Raw genomic sequence first — 26,934 nt, 5'->3', positions numbered from 1 at the left:
TACTTCACATCATTTGATATGACTTTAGGATACTTTCAGGTAGAAATAGAAGAAGAGTCTAGAAAATATACAGCGTTTCGATATGGATCAAGGTTATTTCAATTTAGAAGGCTTCCATATGGTTTAAATTCATCAGTATCAGCTTTTATGACGGCTCTAAATGGAATATTTAGTATAGAGACAAGAGAATGGCTTGCTATATATGTGGATGATATGTGTATACATACGAAAGATTGGGAGACACACATAGAAAAAATAGATTGGGTATTAAGTAAATTGGCAGAAGCAGGATTAACTGTCAAATTGGAAAAATGCTCTTTTGCAAGGAAGGAAATACGTTTCCTAGGTCATGTAGTATCTGGAGGTGAAATAAAGATGTGCCCAGACAAAAATGACGCTATAAGCAAGTTCCCAAGACCAAACACAAGGAAACAACTTCAAAGATTCCTGGGAGTATGTAATTGGCGATCGAAATTTATACACAATTTCGCAAGTAAAGCCAAGCCATTATATGAACTTCTCAGAAAACATATAAAATGGAAATGGGAAGGAGACGAAGAGGAGGCTTTCCAAAGACTTAAGCAAGACCTTATACAAGCGCCAGCCATAAGCCAACCTGATTTCGGGAAAATGTTCTTTTTAGGCACAGATGCATCAAACATTGGATTAGGAGCATACCCATTTCAGAAAAACGAATCCAATGAAGATAATGTAATACAATATGCTAGCAGAAGCTTGAAGAACTTTGAAAAAGCATATAATATAAGTGAGCTAGAGTGTTTGGCGATAATATTTGGAATAGAAAAGTTCTCTGCATATCTGAAAGGCAGAAGATTCAAGGTGGTATGTGATCACAAGAGTCTAGTTTGGTTAAATTCTGCAAGACAGTGGAATGCAAGGCTTACGAGATGGGCAATATTACTGCAACAGTACAGTTTTGATGTTATAGATATAAAAGGAAAGGAAAACTATGTTGCAGATACTCTAAGTAGAGCACCTTTAAAGAGAAATCAGGAACCAGAGGAAGTGATTAGGCTTGAAATCAACGCTATCGCTGAGGAAGAAGTAAATGGTATTAAAGAAGAGGAATGGCGAGTTGGAACAGAGGAAGATGAGGAACTAAGGGAGATTATCGAGGTGCTGGAAGGAGAGGAAGGAAACAAGAAAACAAGGATGTCTAAGATAAAGAACAGATACAAAGTTATAAATGACATCGTTTTCCAAGTTAGTTACGAGAATCCGAACCAAGTAAGGATTAGAGTACCACGAACTTTGATAAGAAGAGTACTCGAGATCGTGCATGAAGGATCTGGTCACTTCGGAGTTGACAAAACGCTGAGATTAGCTAGAAGATTTTACGTATGGAAAACTATGAAGAGTGACGTTGTTAACCATGTTAGAAATTGTACAATTTGCATACAAACTAAACCTTCAAAGATAAAATTTAAGAAAGAAGAATTACATATTATTGCTAAATGGCCATTAGACATGGTTTCGATAGATCTAATAGGACCACTACCTAGGTCTAAGGGATTTTTGTACATATTGACGTGTGTGGACATATGTAGCAAGTTTATCATGTGCTATCCTTTAAAGAAAGCCACAACCAAAGAGATTGTTAAGAAATTGGATGAAGGATTTATCAAACATTATGGAAGTCCAAAGAAAATGTTGACAGACAACGGGACTCAATTTACTTCAGAGTATTTCAAGGAGTATACAAATTTCAAAGGGATAAAATTGATTAATGTAACAAGATATCATCCAAGTTCAAATCCAATTGAGCGTTACAATGGAGAGATTGTGAGGTTACTCAGAATGTACTGTCATGATCATCATACAAGGTGGTGTGTAGTAATTAACAAGATAGTTATGTTATTAAATAACTCTATATCAGTTGAGGCGAATATGAGCCCGATAGAGATTTTCTTGGGATATGAAGCAGAGCCGATGATTTTCGATGATTTAGAATGGCCAAAGAAGGTTATGGAAAGAGGAACAAGGAAATAATTTTTTAATGACCTGTATAACAAAAGAAAGAAGAGGACATCAAAAGAGGAAGCGAAAGGAAAGAAGATAGAAGTAAAGAGGGGTGATATAGTTTATTGTAAAACACACCCAATAAGTACGGTCATTGACCGCACAATTAAAAAACTGTTCTTCAAGTACGAAGGTCCGTATATGGTATTAGAAACGTTTAGGAACACTATAGTTATACAAGATGTGGTGACAAAGGAAGTAAGAAGAGAAAATTTAGATAATGTAAAAATATATAATTGTACGGAAGACGTTAAACAAATGTTGAAAGGTACATATGAGAAGTGAATAGTAAGAATGGATGTTGAAGAAAATTTTTCCTTGCATACGAATCTTCTAAGAAGGAAAAATTTTACCCAGAGGAGGGGAATTTTGTGTCACGTACACAAACTGCGTTGCTTTTCTTTGAAATAAAGGACCATAGATGGCAGCATGCAAGAGGAACAACGGTTATAAAAGATGCTGCATAAATAAGTTGGGAAAGTGGGTAAGAGATGGCACCACCCAGGAGCACCACCCAGGAGAACTTATACGATTGTAAATAGAGACAACGGGAAGAGCAGATGTGATGAAATAACGATTGTATATATTAATACTAATTATAAGGAAATAAATAAATAAGTTTAAAGTAATAACAGGATATAAATAAGGAGAAAAGGGGAATTATCATTCAATAATGACATAAGCGATTAATATACAAAAGTAAAGAAGTCGAATTGCATTTACGATTCTGTGTCTTTTTTCGGTTCCCACGAACTTAGAGTTTCGTGTGGCTTTTGGGTTGTTTTTTCCCAGGTGTAGCGCCATCTCACGGCAGCACCCAAGCACTTTTGGAAGCGCATACATTGTAGCTCCAAGTTAAGGTTAGCGCCGGCCAGGCGGCGATCTTCAACTAACCCCTTTCTCTTTGTTTGTCTGGGAGATCGATTTTGTTAATATTTCCGTCAATTTGGATAAGATCGACAAAAAAGCCCAGAGAAGAAAAAATACACAATATGTATTAATTGCAAGAAGAAACGGCAATAGCAATTATAAAAAGAAGAATCATTATTAATTATAAGAAGAAGCAGCATTATTAAGAAGAAGGCAATTTAATTATTAATTGCAAGAAGAAGAAAATTCATTAATCAGAAGAAGAAGATGCCATATTAATTATAAGAAGTAGATGCCATATTGATTATAAGAAGAAGAGGCTATAAGAAGAAGACGCCATATTAATTATTAGAAGAAGATGCCATACTGATTATAAGAAGAAGAGGCCATAAGAGGAAGATGCCATATTGATTATAAGAAGAAGAAACTCGAATAAGATTGGTTAGAATTAATAAAAAATAAAAGAGAACAAAATTACTGTATGAAAAGACTTCAAAAGATATTTAATATTTGTACATAATTAATCAAGAATATAGTACGAATTGTACCCTCAGTAGTGGGTTAAATCTGTTGTTTCTTTCCGTATATCTGTAGCGTTAGTAACCCTGATCTGTACCCAGAGGTATCTCATTGTTTCTACCCTGTGCTAAGCTGGCAGATGCTCACGCGAGGAACGTGGCACATTTCACCCTCTCTAGTAATAATGTATTTTCAACAAAAATAAATATTTTTCGGTGGTAACATTTCGTTGACCCTTTCGATACGACAATTTCCCTCTTGTAATATGACACGGGAAGTTGTGACCATAACTTAACACCTTTACACGGATGTAGTAAAATAATTGTTTTAATAAATCAGAACTTAAATGCATTGTCTTCAGCTATAGCACAGTTGTTGTTGCAGATGCAGACTCACGAGGCTCTATAATCCTCATTGGGACTTGAGTTGTGTCCTGACCATGTGAGTTTTTGATTGTCCTTTCATCAAGTTCTTCTCATCATCATTCATCCTGAGGTGTAAGTGGTGGCTCCTTGTGAAGGCATCAAAATATCAACGTTTCTTCTGTGTACAACAATGGTATCCATTTTTCAGACCAACGAGGCTTTGGACTCAAAGGCAGTATAATTCTCTGTGGGACTTGTGTGCAGTGCTTGTGTGTTTGTGATTAATACCGTACTTTCACGTTACCCATCATTAATCCTCTGCTTCACAAAAGTGTCAGAAAAGCGAACTAAAATAAAACAAAGAAATCAATCACTATTCACTCTCATCGTCGCAATTAGCCAAAATTTGGCAGAATAGCAAAGTAAAATAACCACAAAAGTTATGAAGTGAACTTTCTGAAACAGATTAATACCCTTTTAAAAACAAATGTGGAAATAGTCATGGGACTTGTACACCGTTCAAAATAAGCCTGAGTGTTGAAACAAAACATTCCCATCTTTGCATTCGTTATTTCCTGTCAATAGTCGAACGCTGCGTTAACACAATCTTTGTCGTCTGCTTTAATATCTTGCATCGACGATCATGGCGACCGCTCCGGGTTACAAATGGCGGGAAACAAGCTCTTTCTTGCGTCGCCATGGCAACGCCAATGACATATTAGGCCAATGACTGGGGGCCTCGCGGCGAAATGAGAGACACTGGACCGTGCATTAATATACACCCAGAAAAGTAGAATAGCGCCAGTGCCCGTTAAACGTACATACACATCGCCACGCTCAAGCTCACTCCACCGGATGGAAATGCCAAACGAAAATTTTCAACCTGTGTGTGGTGAAATTGCGAAACTGCTTCTCCCGTTTGCATAGAAAACTTATGAAAGAAGCGTTGAATTTTTTTAAAAAAATGACGCAGTCCCTTTGTGTCAGACGTAATATTGAGGTGATCGAACAATTGATTGATGCAACTTAATTTTGCATATTTAAGCTACCTGTTACGAAAATGACTGATGTTCTGAAGTCTGTATCCAGCTTATGGGTTATACACTGGTCAAAAAAATTAGGGGAGCACGCAAGAAATCCCAAAACCAAAGTTGGTAAGTCAAAAGTAGCAATGTATTTTGATTAGGTGAATGTGTCCTCAACCAGTACAATACATGTCTATTGAGTCATTAGCACAACAGAGTTCTAGGGGTGATTACTGCAAGGTACTGCACAAAATCAGGAGAACAGCACGGTGATAAGACAACAGAAATGGACAGATACGCAACAGATCCATACCTCTAATAAGGCGTGTGGTCGCCATGAACTGCTATGACAGCTGCACATCTGTTTTGCATGGAACCAATAAGGTTATCAGCGACAGCCTGCGGGATATTCACCCGTTCCTCCAGAAGGGCCATTTCCAACTGTTGCAGAGTTGTAGGCGGCGCTGGCCGAGCAGCAATGCGTCTTCCGAGTGTGTCCCACACATGTTCAATGGGATTCAAGTCTGGGGAGGACGCTGTCCATACCATTCGTTCGATACCCTCATCCCGTAGCATGGCGTCAAGCAGACGTGCTCGGTGAGGTAGGGCATTATCGTCCACAAAAATGAAACGATCACCGATATCTGCAGCCATTGGGACAACATGAGGCCTGAGGATCTCATCCCGGTACCGTAAGGCTGTCAAAGTACCGTTCCGGATACCGTGGGGGTATGTCGACCAACACTGATCCCTGCCCATACCATTAAGCCACCGCCACCATACTGAGACACTTGGCGCACATGTGCGGGATAATTGCGAGTCCCACGTTCCCTCCAGATGAGAATGCGTCGATTATCTGACTGTAGACTGAAACGCGACTCATCCGAGAAGAGAACTGAACTCCACTCTCCATGTCCCCACTCACGATGTTCCACAGCCCACTGTCTGCGGGCCCTACGGTGTTGGGCATTCAGAGGGACGCACACCATTGGTCTTTTTGCATAAAGACCCCTTTCCCGCAGGCGATTTCGTACAGTTTGGACTCTTCGTCCTGTTGCCAAAACAAGGCCGCGTTGCAAGTCAGTTGCAGTTTGCTGCCTATTCCTGCGAGCCGACAATGCTAAGTACCGGTCTTCCCTAACTGTTGTTGACCGTGGGCGACCTTGCCCAGGCCTCCTTCGTACTGTACCTGTCTGTTGAAATCGTGTCCACAACCTGGAAATGACACTGCGTGACACACCAAGGGCTGCTTCCATCCTCCCAATGGAGATTCCCCTAAATCGCGTTGTTCTGCCATCGTTCCTATTCAACACTACTCAACTGAATCCCACCTGCACTTACGGTCTGCCAGCACCAAACAACCGGTGTTCCCAAGTGACCTCGTGATTGCTCCTCATATCACAAATTCTGCCACGTGCCTTATGGTGTCACTAGAGAGCTCTTCATGCTGATGATTCATCACAGATGAATTGTACTGGTTGAGGACACACTCACTTCATCAACATACATTGCTACTTTTGACTTTCCAACTTTGGTTTTGGGATTTCTTGCTTGCTCCCCTAATTGTTTTGACCAGTGTACATTGGTCATGTTTATTTAGAGAACCAGTGCAACGAATATTCCAAATTTTTATGTCAACACTCAAAGTGGATATTTATCACGATTCATTGTTTTAAATTTTCAGTTATTGCATATCTCGACGGCAAAAAAGACCTATTCTCCTCACTTCTCTGTAAAGGATATCCCAAGGTACGAATAACAAGGGTTGGTTGTAAGAACGGTCCGCGAGGCCTTAACATACCTGCTTAAATAACCTCCTATTCTATTATACCATATTATTTTTTTCACTTGGATTATTGTATACAAAGGCTTTTCACTTCACCATGTACTGTATATTTGTTATGTTTTCACACTCGTGGTATGGCACAATATGAACAATGTTCAGTCCACATAGATTACTGTCATTCTACCATGTTTACGATTTGAATTAAAATGATGCAATTAATTACTTATTTATCTAGATTTATCTATCATACATTGCATTAGGAGTGTCAATACATCCTGATGATCAAGTGTTCATTTACATTCATGGTATAGAAAAGTTTATTGCTTCTCAAAAGTTATCAAAATTATTTATGTGTACTCTTGCCTTTGCGTATTATAATTGTCCATTCAATAAGCATAACTTGGATTATTGACCATCAGCGAGATCTCTTGGTTAGTTTCGTAACCTGTTTGTACCGAACTGTGGATGTTTTCATTCTGCTTGTTTTAATATATATATATATATATATATATATATATATATATATATATATATATATATATATATAAGGTAGGAATAGTAGCGGCGATTGTGTGCAACAAGTGGGGAGAGGGGAGTCAAAGGCAGTTTACTTTCTCTTGGTAAACAAGGCTTAGCATTAAGATGCCATAGTGCGGGCGGCAAAAGTGGCAAAAAGGAGTGAGCAACCGCCCCATGCCCTGCTAATCACCGCCACTGGGCAGGAAGCACGTAGCGTGCTGGTACGGCGAACTGAAACTTCCGTTTCTAGATTTCTGTTAATCTAACGCCCAGTTTAATCGACTATTCTTTTCTTGCAGGTGGGGGGGGGGGGAGCGAAATGTTCTGAACCAAAATATACAGTTTGCTAACAATTAAACCACGAGAGGTCCGATGTTCGAACCTTGCATACCTATCATTGTATTTGGCTCATCACCAATTCATCAGTTCATCCTTATCATCGCAATTAACACAAGAGGTAGAAAAGCGATTTCCTAATAACAAGGGCTAGGATTATTATTACCTAAAATCCCCAAAATATGCATAATAAAATTTGCTCTTATAACCTGAAATTTTACAAAATATGCACTATAAATTGAAAAATATGGCCTTAAAACTGGACTGTTTCAAGCATCAATAAGTAGGTATATAAATGCTGAGATATTTTCACATACATACTATTGTTTAGTTCAGTTTATGGGCCGTAAGTTGCAATGCACAATGAATACTTTCTCTAAATTTTCAAATAAAACTGAAAAAGATTTTGCTACAGTCCAAAGAAAAGAAACTCTCGAGTAAACATGGAAAACGAACGAATCTTAAACGATTCTTTCGATCACTTCGAAAATGACTATACATATTTCTTGAAAATGCAAAAATATGCTGAATATGACCGAAAATCCATCAAAATATGCTATATCACGCAAAAATGCCCTTAAAAAGCACCTTAATTTAATTATTTTTTTCATAATATGAATTTCTATATGTTTGGGGAACACACCACCATTACCAAAGAAAACTATGCTAAGTCATGAAAATCCTAGCCGTACTAATAACAAAATAGAAATACAGAATCGATTATTACGATACGTTAAAACTGGATCATTAAATCAATATGGTGCCAACTCAAACATAAAACCCACAATGTAATTAAAGGAAAATTCTTTGCAAACAGGTTACATACATTTTTATGTACATTCCACGCTGTTTTTGGAATGAAATTTAAAAGTCAATGGCTCTCTTATTTTACGTGAAAAATGATGAAACGCCATACTGTAGTTGAAAACAAAAAGAATACATGGCAATCCATGAACAAGTAAACAAAAAATAAGTGAGAAAACCTGATGGGATAATTCCAGAGTAAACATACTGTAACTTTGCGGCAACACAAATTTGACGTTGACGTGAAAGCAGACTACAAAACGTGCATTATTAGCTTCAACTGGAAATAAAAAAAACACATTGAAACAACTGAAGGGAAGAGAGAAAAAATGCACTCCATTAGTTAGATTGGCGTTCTCGAATGAAACGTTTTCATTTAACTGATTCGCATTGCGGAATAATGGTGCTGTGAATTAATCATGTCCTCCGGCCACCTTCAATTATTGTGAAAACGTGTTGGGGAGCGAAGCAGCAGGTACACACCCACAAACAAATGAAACTATTCACACTGAAAAAGGACACAATACACTCACTTTTAGAAGTGGAAAGTCAAAATCACTTCATTTCGTGTCACTATAAGAGTGAAACGTCTTAAGAGAGGAAAAAAAAGACCTGAACGAAACTATACAGCCTGGGATAAAGGAAGATAAGTACACGAAGCGAGAGACAGACAGATGGAGAGAAGGTAAGGAAGAAAAGAAGTGAGACATAGAGAGGGAGAATAAAAAGTGATGTGAAATGTAGAAACAGAGAGAGGAAGGAAGGAAGGGAGAGGAATATTGAAGCTAGAGAGATGGAAGAGAAATGTTGAAGAAACACAGAGATGAAGAGAAGGAAAGATAAAAAATATAAGATTATTGATTGAAAGACAGACAATGAATGAGAATAGGAGGTAGGAGAGAGAGAAGAGGGAGAGAGAGGGGGAACGAAAAGAAATGTAGAAGGAAAACGTAGAGATGAAGAGAAAATAATATAAGATTGATTGAAAGGCAGAGAAAGAATGAGAGAAGGAGGTAGGAGAGCGAGAAAGGGATAGAGTAACATAAGTTGGAGAAGGAAAGAGAGATGAAATGTTGAAGAAAAACGGAGAGATGGAGAGAAGGATTGATAAATATCATAGGATCGATTGAAAGGCAGAGAAAGAATGAGAGAAGGGAAGAGAGAGAGAGAAGGAGAGAGAGAGAGAGAGAGAGAGAGAGAGAGGTCGAATTAAAGTATGGGAAACAGTGATCGAGATATAGAGAAAGGAGAAATAACATATGATCGATTGAGAGAGGGGGAAGAAGAGAGGAAATTATAAGAATATACAGAAAGAAGTATCAAAAAGAGCGGAAGCGAGCACGAAGGAAAGCTTGAAAGAGGGAACAAGGAAAGGAAAACCTAGAGAGACACAAAAAAGGGGGAGAAGGGAAAATAAACATTCCACTTAACGTGGAAAGTATCATTTAGTCCAAATCAGAGTCAAAACTTTTCAAACGTAAAAGTAGGCTACCACAGATTTAATTTATGTAAAAGTTTATGAGATTTTTGATTTCCCCTAATTAAATCAATAATGTTTCATCTAACAGATATCACCAGAAATAGTTCCTCCAATGGCATGCTAGTCATCTATCAATTACATACCGTTTTGTTTTTCATTTGACCAGCGTACTGTAATGTATGCGTATGCTCCAGCGGTCAAGGAGAACACGCATAGCTGGATTTATCATTTACGACGCTCTCGCATAAAACAATGTGTTTATATTATAACCTTTTCATGAAAGTATATTCGTCATCTCGTGTAGGTTATATAGGGTGTATCATAAGTGATAGCGCAAACTGAAACGGTGAAAAATACACGATAGTAGAAGCAAAAAAATATCGGTTCGCGAGATAATTGCGAATGTATGGTTACGATCCGCCTCTCACTTGATTGTACACGTCGTATGCCTTTAACGTGTGAGGTGCCATAGTTCTACTTAGTAAAAGTAACAGAATTAAAAGGTTCACTTCGCTAGACATAACTGTTGCTCTTATTACCAAGGTGTATTGTGCTGTACAGTATGTTACATGTTCGGCTGTGTTCAGTTTTACGTTATTAGTTCACACAGTGAATAACGGAAAGAGGAAAATGCTGCTGGAAATACGAGGGTCATACAGAAAGAAAAGGAACATTTAGGTATAATACACAAGCGACAAATGATGTGGGCAAAAGAAATTATGGTAAAGAAACAACATACATTACTCTACTCTTCCATATAATTCCCATACCCACCCAAGTACTTCTCAGAGCGTGATACCAGTTTATATATACCATCATTGTACTCGGGTTGACGCCACTGTATTCAACCATGTAGTGACAGTATTTTTGAGTATTTCAACCATGGCAAAGTGCTTTCCGAAAATTTATCGATTTCGACAGGCGATGAGACAAGGGTCGCCTATACAACACCCGACACCAAGCGCCAATCAATGGAGTGGTACCCTACCTTTCAAGTCAAAAAAGGCCAAACAAACTTTCAGCATGCGAAAGGACCTGGAAACTGTCTTTTGGGACGGGAAAGGTGTCTTATAAAGGGTGTTTCATAAAGTGTGCAGGTTTTAAATCGCTTGTCATTTGTTTGTTTTAAGGTTGGCATCATCAAGAAAGCAATAGCCATTCATGAAGAAAATTATAATCTTAATCGCGACACGGGGCTCGAACTGGATCCAGCTTGGTTAGCGTTAGTTAACCAGAAGCGCGTACGCAGCAGACACGCCACCCGATTTGTCCGCCATCTTGTAAAAGCTTGAGTTTTATATATCGGCTGACTGAGTATCAGTAGGATGTAATTTCGAATGTGCAGACTACGCACAGCCATCCAAAACAAACAGAGAGGCATGTTGTATTCAGGCATTGTCTTGCTTCATGACAATGCCCGACCGCATGTTGCTGCGTCAACCCCAAGACTTTCTTCAACGATTCCACTGGGAAGTGTTTGATCACCCTCTACGGACCAGAGCGAGTGACTTGCACCTTTTACCGGCGATGAAGAAGTGGTTGGAATGACGGCGGTTTCACACCAACGTGGAGTCGAGGCACCGTGTAGACCTGGCTCAACAGACAGGCGGTACCATTTTTGCAGAGGGTATTGGAAAGCTGCTGCATCAGTACGATAAATGTCTGAACCTTCTTGGTGATTACGTTGAAAAGTAGATTATACGTGTACGTAACATTTGTCAATAAACCCATTTTCATATTCACTTGGGGTTTTGATTTCATGCCCTCCTATCGAAGGTTGAAAAAACATATCCCCCGTACAAGCAAATTGAAAAGTAAAATGCAGACATAATGTTTTACACCTATTTACTACTGAAATTGAAAACGTAGCATGTGCTTTCTTCTTTTATAGTTTTTATAAACACTGTCTTATCGATAAAATGTCTGAGTAGAACTGAGTTTTAAATCGTCTATTCAGTAAATATTGCAACAAGAAAGTGAAAGTTGCAATATCGCTGCCAAGCGTAGACATACAGCAAGTTGGAGCGGTACTTGTGCGCCTTCCACTTCTCTCCTCAAATTCCACCTATGCCGCGGATTCGAACGATAGGTGGCAGCAGCTGATGATTCGGACACTACACTGAACTACGTCAATTTTATACAGGGTGTCCGCGCTAGAGGTATACAAAAATAACTGCTTATAATGCGAAAAATTACTCCTTATATTGCCTCTTAGCGAAGTTCAGTCGACACAACATCGATCCCAGACTTCACTTGTATGATCAATCGTGCTGTTGAGCCACGCATGCGCAGAAACGGTATGAAACCAGCTCTCAATAAGACGGCCTGATAACCTTGTCAGTCAAGATGTGGACGCCACAGTGTTCGATACAGTGCGTGTTGTGGTTGGGTGGGTTGAAATCATATAAGATGATATGTGTAAGAGGAAAGTTCACGATTTGTGTGATTGGAACGTATCTTTGCATAATATCGGCTCAAATGCTGGTCAACACTTGGCACTAGCTTGCATATCGTTTGGATATCTGTCGAGCTACAAGGGATGCCAACATTGAGGTGTACCAGCGTATACAAAAACTTTCAGAGTTACTTTGTACAATACCGGGACAAGAAAGTTAATAAACTTTACAGATGCTAAAATATGTATTTTTGTACACCTCTAGCATGGACACCCTGTATAATCACAATTCCGTCTCGATTAACCAAAAGTGTCAGAAAAGCAATGGAAAGAATCAACAGAAATACGAATTCATCCATGGCATTTAATCTAAAGAATCTACGTAGCTATTACATAAACTCCAAGTTACATAACGTATTCTGCATGATTTAAACGTGCACATACAACACCCTGTCCTTTGAAACCCCTTACAACACGCTGCTCCAACATTCTAGCAGATTATACAAACACCCCCATTGGCTTTCACTGTTTACACTGAACAAAATGACGAATTTTGCTGCAAGGCAGGCGAATGTAAACCAACTAGAAACCACGCCTTTAATACGCATACATTTAGGGGTCCTTTGTTTGCCGAAATACTCAATCCTTAAAGTTGACAAAACTAACACGAGGAAGTTGCTGACCGCTTTGGATAAATTTGGCTTCACTTAACTTTCAGAAACCCATTTCAGGAGCGCTAGGTCACCGGGTCCTTGCATAAATGACCCAGAGCTTCCAGACGTCCGTGATTTTCCTCCTTTCCTCGGATTGGACGCTTACAGCTACTGGAATTAATTATTTCGCAGCACAAAGTTATAAACGCTTTTCCTCATATGTGTTTTTTGTACGGAGCATTCATATTTGCAAGTTTTCCTGGAAGAGAGTGTTTCCATAAGTGATGTTTTTCTCGGACAAGTCGTCCTTTGATGACCTAAAATTTCTGTTGAAGAGTCCTGTATTTTAGAGGGCATTAATCATAGAAAACTGAGAAAAGTACCGTTATTTAGAAATCGTGTCCGACTGTGTGTCCGTCAGTCCGTGTCAGCCACAGGTATCTAAGATTCTACCAAGGCAACACAGAAATTGATGGGCTAAATACAATAGTATAATGGAATATTTAATATGTCAATCGAACTGTCTCGCCATTGGAGCCAAAAATATACTACAAGTACAGTATCTGTTACAAATAAAAGTGGAAATACAGGGTGTCTACAAAAGACCTGGCATATTCGAACCGTGAATAAAAGAGTGAATAAAAGATAAAGTCGATACAATTTATAGTATGAATACATAGATAAACTCAGTTTCATTCTTTATTTCAAGGTCACGCACATGTTTGTGGATGGTTTGCAGTTCCGCAAGAGAGGGCTCGAACCATGTGTTGATTTATTGAAACGTAAACTCAGAGAAACTTCTGAACAGATTATTAGAAATACTATCTTTCTGGAAACAGTATCACCGCGCGGTGACAGCCCGCAGTTTACAAGGTTTAACGGACATCCTTGTACTGGCAACACGTTCAATACACATCTTTACTACGTTGAATAAAAATTAGTAAAAAATTGGTTTCGCAATGTGAATCTCTCTCTCTCTCTCTCTCTCTCTCTCTTCTTTGTCTCTATTTCTATGACAGAGAAAGAAAGAGGGAGGGAGAGAGAGATGAGAAGAAAAGAAAGAGTTTTGAGTTTTATTGAGTTTTTTATTGAGCAATTTTCACACCGAAAATACCCCTGAGGGGCAAAATATAACATGTTGACATCGCACGTAATATATATCAATACATAAATTTGGCAGAATTTTCTAATAATAATATAACATAATATAATAGTAAAACATACAATGACAAATTATTTCTTGAAGTGAACTAGTATTGTAAAAGTCTACAATCTAAATTTATTTTATAAAGTTATTTAATTCCTGAAATTCTTGAACTGAATATAATGTGTATTCCAATAACAATTTTTTCACTTTAATTTTAAAGATTGTTGTTCTTTCAAAATGTTTTGTAATTTCTGGCAACATATTCTATAACTGGATGCCTGAGTAAAAAGGTCCTGTTTGGTGTTCAGTTAGCCGCACTTTTGGAATCTGGAAGATATATTTTTGTCTGGTATTGTAATTGTGAGTGTCTATGTTCTTTGGATAATTCGATTTTGTTTCGTGTATGAAACTAAGTGTTTCAAGTATGTACAAACTTGAAAGTGTTAACACACGGATTTTTTTAAAAAGAGGTTTACATGTATCAGTTTTGTGTGCATTTGTCAAAATACGCAATGCTCTTTTTTGAATTTTAAAACTCCTCTGCGATTGAGTCGAGTTCCCCCAAAATTGGATACCATACCTCAAAATACTTTCGAAGTTTGAGAAATAGATATTTAGCATACATACTGTATTGAAACTATTTAAAGTTCTTAATTGGTAACATACGGTGTTTAGCATCTTGCATAAATGATCTATGTGAACTTTCCAGTTTAGACACTCGTCTATAAATATTCCAAGAAGTTTTGTATTATTAGTAGCTGTTATAACGGCATGCCCTACTGTGAAATTATCTTGCTTAATAGAAGAGTTTTTGGCTCTAGATACACCAAATTTTATTATATTCATTTTTTCGTTGTTCATAGAAAGTTTGTTTGCTGAAAACCAGCTTTGTTGTTCAGTAACAGCTTCTTCCGTTTTTTGAATTATTAAAGTTACATCGTTAACAGAATCTACTAAAGCCCTAGTATCATCAGCGAAAAGAGTAACTTGTTCAGTTTCAACATTTGCTGGAAGGTCATTTATGAACAATAAAAACAATAGAGGTCCTAGTATCGATCCTTGGGGGATTCCAATAACCACATCTTTCAATTCGGAGTAATATGTTGTTTGCGTCCCATTATTGGATAAGCTATTTATTGCAACGCTCTGTTTTCTATTCGATAAATAGGATTCTATTAATTTGTTTGATAGACCGCGGATTCCGTAGCATTTTAATTTCTCTAGCAGTGTGTGATGATTCACACAGTCAAACGCTTTTGATAAATCACAAGAAATTCCAACAACAGAATACATTTTGTTTATGGTGGAAAGAATATTATCAATTACATCAAAAATGGCATTTTTTATTGTTTTCGATTTCACAAACCCATTTTGTTGCATTATGAGTATCTTTTTATCTTCTGCATACTTAATTATCCTATTATAAATTAATGTTTGAAAAAATTGACAATAAGGAAATTGGTCTGTAGTTTTCAATTTTTGTTTTATTTCCTTTCTTATATACGGGTATTACTTTTGATATTTTTAGACAATCTGGAAAGCTGCAATTTTCCATACACTCGTTAATTAATTTAGCCAAAGACTCGTTAATGTACCTGCAAATCTCTTTGATCACGTTAATCGGCATTGAATCTAGCCCTGTTGACTTTTTGTTTTTCAAATTGCGAATTATGTTGGATTTTTCTTCGTCTGTAGTAGGGGTTATATAAAAAGAATGCGTGAAAGATCTTTCCACGTTATTTAACTTTGTATGTGTCCGTTACGCTGATGTTAGGTTGCAGGTTAAGTGCTGCATGAACAAAATAATTATTAAAAGTATTAGCTATTTTTTGCGGATCTATCTCTATTACATTACCTGTTTCTAATATGATATCTTGATTCGTGTTCGTTTCTTTACCTGTTATATGATTAACTATTTTCCATAGTTCTGCAGTTTTGTTTTCTGAATTATTCAACTTTTTATCTACATACAACCGTTTGCAATGTTTTAGTGTTTTCTTGTAATTTTTGTTGAACTGTTTGTAATGACCTTTAAGGGCTGTTTGCATATTTACTCTGTTTATGCAATGATCGTTTTAATTTGCTAAGATTTTTAATTTCCTTGGTTATCCATAGGCAATTGGTTTTGTTGTGAACTCGTGCTTTTTTAATGGGAAAACATTTATTAAAATGGTATCTTACAGTATCAAGAAATTTTTCGAATTTCTCGTTTACGTGTACAGCCATAATGTTTATAAAATCCAGTGTTTCTGATTTTAGCGCGTTTCTGAAATTTGAAATGTTCTGATCATTGTTTGTGGGTCTAACAAATCTGAATTTTACGCGTGGTGTCTGATTTCGCTTGTCTTCTATTACGTTTACTTTAATAAGCTGAGAATCATGGTCAGAAAAACATATGCAAGTTTCTACTGAATATTTATTAACGTTTATATTGGTGAAAATACTGTCTATTGTACTTTTTGTTTTGTTGGTGATTCTAGTTGGAGTTGTAATTGTATGAAACAGACCAAAAGAGTTCATTACATCCAGAAAACTATTTTTTCTGCTGTGTCTTTAGATACATCAATGTTAAAATCTCCACAAACAACAATATTCTTTTTGGAGCTTTTTGTTACGAGATCTAGTACTAATGTTAACTTGTTTAAGAAGACATCCATATTTCCACTAGGCGTTCTATATATTGATATTACGCATAAGTTGCAAATAGCTATTTCAATCGCTGCGCATTCGAAGTCTTGTTCTACAGACAACTCAACAGCTTACTTTATTTCAACTACGTTACTTCTAAGTTCATTCTGAGTGAAAATTAAAGACCCGCCTCTTATTATATTTGGCCTACTGTAACTAGGTAAAGTGCTCCCCTGTGCCTAGCACCACGCCATGAAGGCGTATAGGGGGTGTTGGGGTAACGCCCCACACTTTCTTGATCCGGTCGTGAGTAGGGGTGATGTGATCAGCATCACCCCCTGACTGCCTTTACCCCCCAGGGTTTCCCCCAGGTACCTCAGCTGCATCCGGGAATCCTCGGAGTTCGATAGCCGGGGGTGACGTGGGTTGGGGGTAGCAGCAGACACTCGTGATTCGCGTTCGACACTAACATTCTCATTCACAGATGTATTTCTAGGAATTTCCTGCGTTGTCATATTTCTTTGCAAGGAACGCGATCTTGCATATTCTTCGCACTGTTGCAAGGAGTGACGCACAACGTTAACAACCTGATGATCGTAACGAAGGAACGCAGTGTTACCGCACTTCCTGGCTTCTTCAAGATGAGGTTTTAGCTCGTTTCTAATCTGACGCACACGATCAGAGTAATGCTCCGAAACCGCTACACCGCACTGTTTGAAACTTTTTATTTTCGTCCTGTCTTTGAACGAGAGGAACTTGGCTACAATCGGACGGCAGCCTCTTCTTGAGCCAAAGCGATGGACCCTCTCGAACGAATCTCCTCCTAGCGCGATGCCTGTTTCTTTTCTATCACTTTGCATAGTATTTCCTCCGTCCTCTCCCATGTTTCCCGTTCTTCTTCCTGGACGTTTTAAGAAACGAGGTTGTTCCTTTTAGATTGGGACTCAAGGTAGGATACTTCATCATTCAACCTGGCGTTCTCTTCTTTTAAGAAGTCAATTTCTTGCTTAATGGCTTCCACAGCACGTTCTTATTTATCTCGTTCACTTGGGACGATAACTGGTCCTGACCTTCCTTCAGCAACTTATACAGATTCTCGATGGTCATCTTCTCAGAGTCTGGACCCTGGTTTTGCTCTATTCCTCCGATGATGAGCAGCATGCAGAGAAATCCGAAACACAAAACACATTGGGCAAGCCATTGCCCGTTACCAGCCCCGTTTCCTGTGATTTTTTTCCATTTAGAAGCGTTGAAAAGTCCTATGCGGGCTCTGTAGGATACCACGCTGATCCCCATGATGAAAGTGGGTCAGCCAGGAGCGTCTTCGAAACCGGTCTGTGCGTGTCTTCCTCTTTCTTATCTCTCTCTCTCTCTCTCTCTCTCTCTCTCTCTCTCTCTCTCTCTTCCCTCTCTAATTGACAATGGTATTGGGTTTCAAAAACAGCTGCAAAGAGCTTCAGAACAAGACCAAGTTTTTATTGTAGAACTATCCAATACTAAGAAAATGTTGTTTCACGAAATGCTTAAGAACCTTTATCTGGCCGATTTTTAAAAAAATATGAAAATTAAGAATTGTATTTATAACCTTCTTACCTGTACTGTATTTAAATTTCCATCATGAGCAGACCACTATTTTTTAATATGTAGAACTTCAGAATGAGAGTCGTTTGAAAAACGCCAAAAATCAGGCACTTTTCTTGTTCTCACGACTGTAAAAAATCAAAGGCGTAATCCAAAATTTTGGTTTCATAGATTAACGCAGAATTGAATATGATAAATTCTGATGTAACTCGTTTTTACGTAGGTCTACTGGTTAATTTTAATTGAGTCGAAACTCGAGTATCGATAATTTTTAATTCGTTAGTAGGCAGTACTGGATAACAGTGGGGAATATGACCTCACAGAAAAGGCAAGTCGCAGATCGAAGTAGCATCTAAGTGTTATAACCGATTTTATCAATCATTGGCATCGAAAAGATACCAACACCCCTCCCCTTCTTCAAAATGGAACAACCTACATGGCAACGTCTAGCTAGAGGCGAAGGAGCTTGCGTATTGTTTGGCTGTTCGTTTGAATTTCTTTCTTACAACAAAATTGAAAACAGCATTCCTCCCGTTCTCATACTACGAAATGTTAGTTCATCCACACCAAAATATCCACATTTTCCATGATGTTTTTCCCCTGCTGTAGCTTGTTGCATTGAATACTATTTGACGTGACATCGAAGAGAATTTAAGAATAATTCGAAGAATTGACTGACCATTTCTCCATACTGGTAGAGTTTGCTTCCTCATTGGATAGTAAGGAGCATGTTCATGAATACAATGGATTATTCACCTGTTACGAAACTTCCCTTGAAAAGGAATTAGGGATATATACTGTACTTTACCTTGCTTTAACTTGTTGAATGTTAAAAAATATATTTATTTTCCATTCCGGATGTTATCTATTTTTTATACACTGTTTTCATCTCGGTACTATTATCGTATGGGCAAAACACTTCCGAATCATATATTTTGGACTTCTTTACATTGCTAACGTGTTGCGGAACATTTCTTAAGGCGAAATAATGCATTTCTAACTAAGATAATGTTTATTTTCTCTATTTACGAGTACTTACTGTTACTTGTTGTTTCGAATCTGTAACACATTATGGCCGTGATAGCATACTGGTTTAGGGGGCGTTCTGAGAGTGTTTTGTCGATTTATGCAGTGGTGCAACCTCGTTCACCGGAAAATATCTACTTTCGTGCCCCTATTTGAAATTATGCTAATACGTCGCATTTACGTGCAGAACTTGTGAAATAACTTTGCGATTTACCACGTTCATTGTCCATAAACAGCAATTCTGAACCATCTTCCTTTCGCAATTCGGAACCATCTTTCTTTCGCAATTCGTTAATGCTCTTCCTTTACGTACAACACTCTTGCAACCTTGAACATTGACGTCAGACGAGGAATGCCTACGTGGTTAGGTTAGGCCTGTTAGGTTAGGTTCCATTAGCATAAATACAAAGAAAAAATAATATTTTCGCTAAGAGACGCGTTACCTTTGTATTGCCTAACATGAAAAAGGTCTCTCCTATGACGTCAGAACACAATGTTGCTAGGGTGTTGTGCGATAAGTGACACCCATTCGGGTCGGAACCACCTATCTTTCGAAATTTGTTAATGCTCTTCCTTTACGCACAACACTCTTGCAACCTTGAATATTGACGTCAGACGAGGAATGCCTACGTGGTTAGGTTAGGCCTGTTAGGTTAGGTTTCATTAGCATAAATACAAAGAAAAAATAATATTTTCGCTAAGAGACGCGTTACCTTTGTATTGCCTAACAGGTCTCTCCTGTGACGTCCGAACACAATGTTGCTAGGATGTTGTGCGATAAGTGACACCCATTCGGGTCGGAACCATGTTTCTTTCTAAATTTGTTAATGCTCTTCCTTTACGCACAACCATCTTGCAACCTTGAATATTGACGTCAGACGAGGAATGCCTACGTGGTTAGGTTAGGCTTGTTAGGTTAGGTTCCATTAGCATAATCACAAAGAAAAATTATAAAAAAACCTCTCTCCTGTGACGTCGGAACACAATGTTGCTACAATGTTGTGCGATAAGTGACACCAATTTTCCAAACTCGACAGGTGGTTCTAGTGAAAACACGGCGAGGCTGAAACACTGGCTACGGGGTTGCATCGTCTTAACACACGGAACATTGCACTCTCATGCAAAAAGCAAATGGCGTGAGGAGAAACAGCGTGTCGGACAGAGATTTTCGCAGAAAACAACACGCATTCACATTAAAATGGATCAAATCTACATTCAGGAACTTCCAAAACGCTGAAGAAAATGATTTCCGTAAGTACTTTCTCCTGTAAATTTGAAGGAAATTTCAAGGAATCCGTTTTGCCCATACGATAATGTTACCTTCATCTCTTATACATCTTTCTATCATACATTTACTTTCACTAAATTGATACTTATCCACCAACAATTTATTTATCTTATTTCAAGTTGTGCTGCCATCTATCCTTCTTTTCTGAAACTTCATTATTTCGATCTCGCTGAAACGGATCAACACGGCTGTTTTATCAAAATTAAAGTTTTGATACCTCGGTTTGGTGTCCCGGGCAGTTACCATGCTCTTAAGCCGCCTCTACACATGATGACAATTCCTGTACCTGTGACTGTTTTCAAATTGTAAAATGTATAATCACTTCCTGCGTAGAAGAAAACGAAAGAAATATTATAGTATACTGTTTTGTTGCTTAGCAACCATTTGTTGAAAACAATTGAAAGAGATAACAAGAACGTTTATGAGTAGTTCGAATCACTTCAAATCGAGCATAAAGTGTAAATAATAATATGTTTGCCAGAGAATGGTGTTGTGATTTTGAACTATTTACATTACTCTTATTTCACAATTTGCTGTGAAGTAGAATAGTGATTTTCTTAGCATAAAGTGAAAATCTAAAGCCTCTACGACACTAGCATACCAACAAAATATGTTCCAACATTACCAGTAAGTTAGTTTTCTTTTATCGAATCTCAAGAAAGACTGATACTTTCTTTCTTAATATTCTTTTTTCAAACTTTCCTCTCACGGTCCATGCCCTACACATGCTTCGAAACACATTACGAGACACAAGCAGCGGAATAACTAAATCTTCACCCTCTTCCAACTTTCCTATCACAAGAGATCTCCTCCAGCCAGCGCAAGCATCTGTTGTTGCCCACATGCATCCTCCACCGTCCCTCCACCCACTCCCCACACCCTTTGCCTAGAAGACAGCTGCTCCCACACTTTGCGCGAGGTTTGTCACAGTTTCTTCAAAGTTGCTCAAGTGTCCTGCAGATTCGTGGGTTCTCCAGAATCCCAAGAGTTCACGGGTGGACCACAGCCAGGCCCAGTTCGTTTCTTGGATTCCGCATCTTTATTTACTCGTCTCTAATTGGTCATTAAAGTTCCCCTCTGGGATACGTACATCCTCCCCAGTAACCTTTGGAAGAACCGAAAGCCCCAAGACAAGGAAGAGGATAGTATTATTTTTAATTGGAAAATAATTGTTGTGCGAATCGGGGGAAGTTAATAACCTAGTTGCTTTGGTGATTCAGGTCGAATGTATTTGCATCGTCGAAATGAGAGCTGCAGGGGAAAGAGAAAGGGAGATGAAGAAACACACACACACACACACACACACACACACACACACACAGAACAAGAGGGAGAAAGACATAGGTATACTGAGAGTCAAATAGAAAAACAGAGACAGAATAAGGGATCTATACAGAGTGACAGAATAAAGATAGATAGATAGATAGATAGATAGAGAGAGAGAGAGAGAGAGAGTCAAAGAGGCAGACATTGAAAGAGTAAGAGAGAAGGAGAGAGACAGAGAGAGAGAGTGACAGACAGAAAAGAGACAGAGAATCAAAGAGACATTGAAAGAGTAAGAGAGAAGGAGAGAGACAGAGATAAAGAGTGACAGTCAGCAATGAGAGAGAAAGAGTATGAGAGAAGGAGACAGAGATAGAGAGTGACAGACAGAAAAGAGAGAAATAGAATCAAAGAGACAGAGAAAGAGTAAGAGAGAAGGAGAGAGGCAGAGAGATAAAGAGTGACAGACAGAAAAGAGAGAGAAAGATAAACAAAGAGACAAAGTAAGAGAGAAGATGACAGAGATAAAGAGTGATAGACAGAAACGAGAGAAAGAGAATCAAAGAGACAGAGAAAGAGTAAGAGAGAAGAAGGCAGATAGACATAAAGAGTGAAAGAGAGAAAGGTGATAAAGAGAATCAAAGAGACACAGAAAGAGTAAGGGAGAAAGAGACAGACAAGGGAGAGAGAAAGAGAATCAAAGAGACAGAAAGAGTAAGAGAGGAGGAGAGAAACGGCGACAGAAATAGATGTTCCACATGTAGACACAATGTGCGAGAGAGAACAAGATGCACGGACAGAGAGCGAGATAGAGATGCAGACAAGGAGAAATAGAGAGGAATGTAGAGAGAGACAGAGATGCAGAGAAAAAGAGGGAGAGGAATGCAGCGAGAGATATAAATTTTATGCACACAATACACGCACGCATCCAAACACACACACATGTATATACACTCTGAGAGAGAGCTAAGAGAATACGTTTTTCAAATGTTAGGATCGTATAATTCAACGTATGCGAATAGAATATTTATAACAAAAAACATTGAAACAAAACTTGCAGCTCTAAGGCAAACACACCATACAGAAAAGCAGTAGGCGTAAAACAAGTTTGTCGACAACATATTAAATTTCATACATAACTTGCCGCGTTGCACTGGTTTTTCGAGTTTTAAAGCAAAATTACAGTTGACGCTAGTCCGGCAAGTACTTCGTGATTATTAAACAAAAGTACTTTATAATTTCGTTGCTAGATTCGTTTCTATAAATGTGTCATTTTTAGGATACTAATTATCAAAATCTGAGAATAGTAACCTCGTGCAACGGTCATATCCGCCTGTAACTATAGACACACAGATGGTCTCCCCGATGGTGTAGTGGTAAGATCGTCGCCATGTAATCAACATAGGTTGAAGCCCATGACACAGTGGTCCGAATCCCATTTTAAACAGTAGGACGAGTCCTGCTTAACCTTTCTGTGCACAAAGTGGACTTAGTAATTCAATCAATCAATTCATTAGACAGACAGACAGACCGATAGCAACTGTACAAAATATGAAATAACTTGTTCGACTCGTCTTAATAGTTCGATCATGCATTTGACGTCCACGTTATTTCAAGGTACGGAGAAATAACTTGTCATTAACAAGCAGAAAGGGCGTAGATGTATAAGTGAATTCATTTTTTGTGATGGAGCTGTCAGTATCACGTGCTGCTAATCCAGAGGTCCCAGGTTCCAACCTGATAAAATCATGGATGAATCATTGCTTATCCCGTCATTCACTTTATAAGTGCACCATCGTGATTAACCCAAAAGATAGAAAAGCAAGGTAAACAGTAAACAGAAATACAGTAAAACCTCGTTAATCTGGACTAATGGGGGGATAAGTTGACCGGTTTAACGAAAGTCCTGATTACCTGAAATAACCTAAAAGAACAGTAGAAAGTGCATTAAAACTCCGTTTATAGCAACAAAACACGTTTATTATGGTGTATTTAAAGGGTATAGGCCTAAGTACACTATACAGTACAGTACAAAGTCTGCAGGAAACAGAATTTCAACAGTGGTTGACTGCCTTTTATTTGAGAAGTTCTCTTGTTGACTTCTAGCCACATTTAAAACCTTGCATTCTGCTTCTTTTTCTTCTTCTTTTTAAGCGAAGTCCGGCTTATCGGGGTCCGGATTAACGAGCTTTTACTGTAATGAGAGGATAATTGAAAAATGGATCTAAGGACATACGACACTGTTCCAGCCATCCAAATGAACACATAATAAACAGTTACTTAGGAGTTCATCTCTGACCCATTAAACTATAACAAGCGTCTTGAATCTTCATGCAAAAGCACTTCAGCTTTAAGCGTTTGCAAATGCTGCACCGTACCTCACAGAAGATAATGGCGAATTAGACATTCCAAGTGCACAACGATAATAAACATCCTCTCCAAGCTTTGATTGTAATTCTTCAGATTCACCTGTGCGCACTCTCACGCTTATCGTAAATCAAGAAGCAAGAACGAACAGTTTGAAGATGTGTTTATAAGACTTGGGAGCCTTCCTTCCTCTCCATAGACCCCCAACCCACCCCCTTTTCTTCGCAGAAGACGTAAAACCAGTTTCACGGAAGCACCGGAGCTGCAAATCATCTTCGCATTATTGATTCTGTAACGAGGAAAGCAGGCCATTTGAATGCACGGTGTGGAATCGACTCATAAGTTATTGCAGGCCCGTTTATTCCAGCAACTTGCCAGAGTAATCCTACCAGGCCATTCTCCACTTGACAGTAATCTATTCCGTGCTATATTGTGCTAATATCGCTGGATTCTCGGTATTTGTAAGAAATATAGGGAGAAGCCCGTACAGAAAAGAAAAAAATATTCACCCACTTACTCTGGAAATGAACTAAGTTGGATTTCTATGACCTGTGATCATTGATGTAGAGTGCGATTATTTTTGTAACATCTCTAGCGTTTATGCATTTGCAGCTTCGGAGCGAGTCACAGGCCCACAAGCTCTCAATCAACAAGCGAACCGCTGACGTCATCTCAGACCAGCACCTTCACTAACCTTCTTGCTTACGCTCTACGCTCTCGGTAGGCTCACTAGCTAGACTTCTGTACTAGCTACTCGGATACCCGGCGCCTACACCATACGCTGAACTCATTTTGCCCTGCGCCATCGAAATCTCTGTGAAATGGATTCGTACAGTACTTACTTAACTATACCATCGAGCAGCCCCAATACCTGTATTAATATCTAATATGTTACACCACTAAGGCCTAGCGCACACTAGCGATTAAAAAGTTGGGTGATTTGTTAATGACGGAGAAAAAAATTGCTCGTATTTTGTCAAGCGCACATTACTGATAAAATAGTTGCGTAATTTGAGTGCATTACGCTATTTTACTAGCAAATGTTTGTGTGCGTTATAGCTTTTCTTATATTTTCAAATCGAAGTCGTTGCGGAGGATATGTTTCCTTTTAATAACAGTGCATTATGACTAAATGCGACGAGAATATCGGGATAAAATCAGAGCTGGAAAAAATCAGACACCATCAGTAAAGTACTTGTACATATCAGTTTTTCAAACAGTTTCAACGTTAGGATCATTTTAATGTCACTGATGAGAGTTTTTTACACACTGTATAAATACAATTACCAAAACATGTCTACTTTCTCTTCTGTATGGGTCACACATTTATGTATTTTCCCACACAATTGCAATTGGTCACGTGACACTTTTCCGTCGCCTTAAAAATGTAGCATGCGGTAACGTTTTCGGTCTCTGGGGCTGCAATAATATAAAACGGGTCTCTGTGGCCTTGGACCATCCAATAACAGACCAACATGTATGCAAGATACCTTTACCCCCAATCAGCAGTGGCTGAAATGTCATGGAGTATTATTAATCGATGGCCTGTTGCAATTGACTGCTCTCACAGTGTAGTCAGTCTTGGCCTCTGGTAAAAAATCCTTTCAGGCAATCATCTAATACACAAATATAAAGATGATGGTTTAAATGCACATCGAGTCCAAATCCCAAGACAGGAAAGTCTTCGACGAGTTGGAATAAATAGACAACTATCGTTAATAGAGGCAAATTCCAGACATTATGGATCAAACCCACTTAAAAACTAAAGAAGAAGAAAATTGTAACCGGTATGTAAGGGGGGGGGGGGGAAACAATCGAGAGTAAATAACCACTTCGAGATTAAGGGTATATTTGACACGGTCGTGCCAGATTCAACCATAGGACATTAATAGTCATAAGAATATATTTATCTAAATACAAATTGAGAATAAACAACATGAGACTGTATATTGGTATACGCGTGATACCTCCCAGGGCACGGGAAAACATTAAGAGTTGCAGTAAATAGACACAAAAACACAGAACTTACGTTTTAACATATGAATTCAGAATCTATTTCTCTTGATTATGCAATTTAAATAAGAACCAAAGTTGTACATCATAACGAAACTCACAAAAAGAAATCACAGTAACAGCACAATCTTTCTCTCATGCACTTCCATTAATCTCGTAACTCCCAGCACAAGATTCATATCTATCAGGCGGGATGGTGTACTTCAACAGTCTGTTCATACGTCCGGGAAGGACATGTCATATTTCAGCTACATAAAGATATATTGTTTTATAAATGTGCAAACCCGGATCATTCGAGTTTTTGTACCTGAAGCAGCTATAAAGATTTTTTTTTACATGAACATCAAGTTTTTGCTGGTCATTTTGTGTTTTCTAAACTTTATAAAAATTTTTCAAAATTCCTTCCTGGCCTAAAATGAGAGGTGGTGTCAAGTCATATTAAAGTGATTCTGTGTGATGTACAAGGACGAAACAAAGAATACATCATATGAACAGAGGATCTTCATGTGACTTCTTTCAAATTGCACCTCCACGTAGTACACCCCGGTACTCTGCATTTAAGCAGGCAAACAAGTCTGTGTCGTTTGGACCTACAGTCAATATAATCCTGTGTAGAGCTGTGTGATGGCCTGTTTTGTTCTTATATATACACACTGAGCGCCCTTTACAGCTTCAGATTTTAACATAAGTGTGGTGATTGATTGATTTGGTTCATTTTACTTCGCTTTTCTGCCACTTTTGGCTAATTGCGAAGTTGAGGATGAGTGATGATATTATGAATGTGATGATGGGACGCTCAAAAACACCCATGCCGGGATTCGAACCCGGG

The 26,934-nt window shown here is 38.4% G+C and overlaps 1 protein-coding gene across 3 annotated transcripts in view; it reads right to left on the bottom strand.

Annotated features, from left to right (window-relative positions):
- Positions 1-26,934, bottom strand: part of LOC145996579 (uncharacterized) — a 185,025-nt gene that overhangs the window by 30,362 nt on the left and 127,729 nt on the right. Inside the window, exon 1 of one of the 3 annotated variants that reach the window (XM_083133146.1) lies at positions 20,680-20,811. The exons of 1 other annotated variant lie outside the window; for it this stretch is intronic. In XM_083133146.1, the coding sequence (XP_082989272.1) occupies positions 20,680-20,708 (29 nt within the window). In that variant the 5' untranslated portion in view covers positions 20,709-20,811. One more of the 3 variants, XM_083133270.1, reaches the window with a different exon arrangement.

This window comes from Lepisma saccharinum, chromosome 1 (assembly GCF_977018435.1).
Source record: "Lepisma saccharinum chromosome 1, izLepSacc3.1, whole genome shotgun sequence".
In the NCBI taxonomy this organism is placed as follows: Eukaryota; Metazoa; Arthropoda; class Insecta; order Zygentoma; family Lepismatidae; genus Lepisma; species Lepisma saccharinum.
Note: the sequence above shows the minus strand (reverse complement) of the source record. Positions and strands in the feature narration are given on the sequence as shown.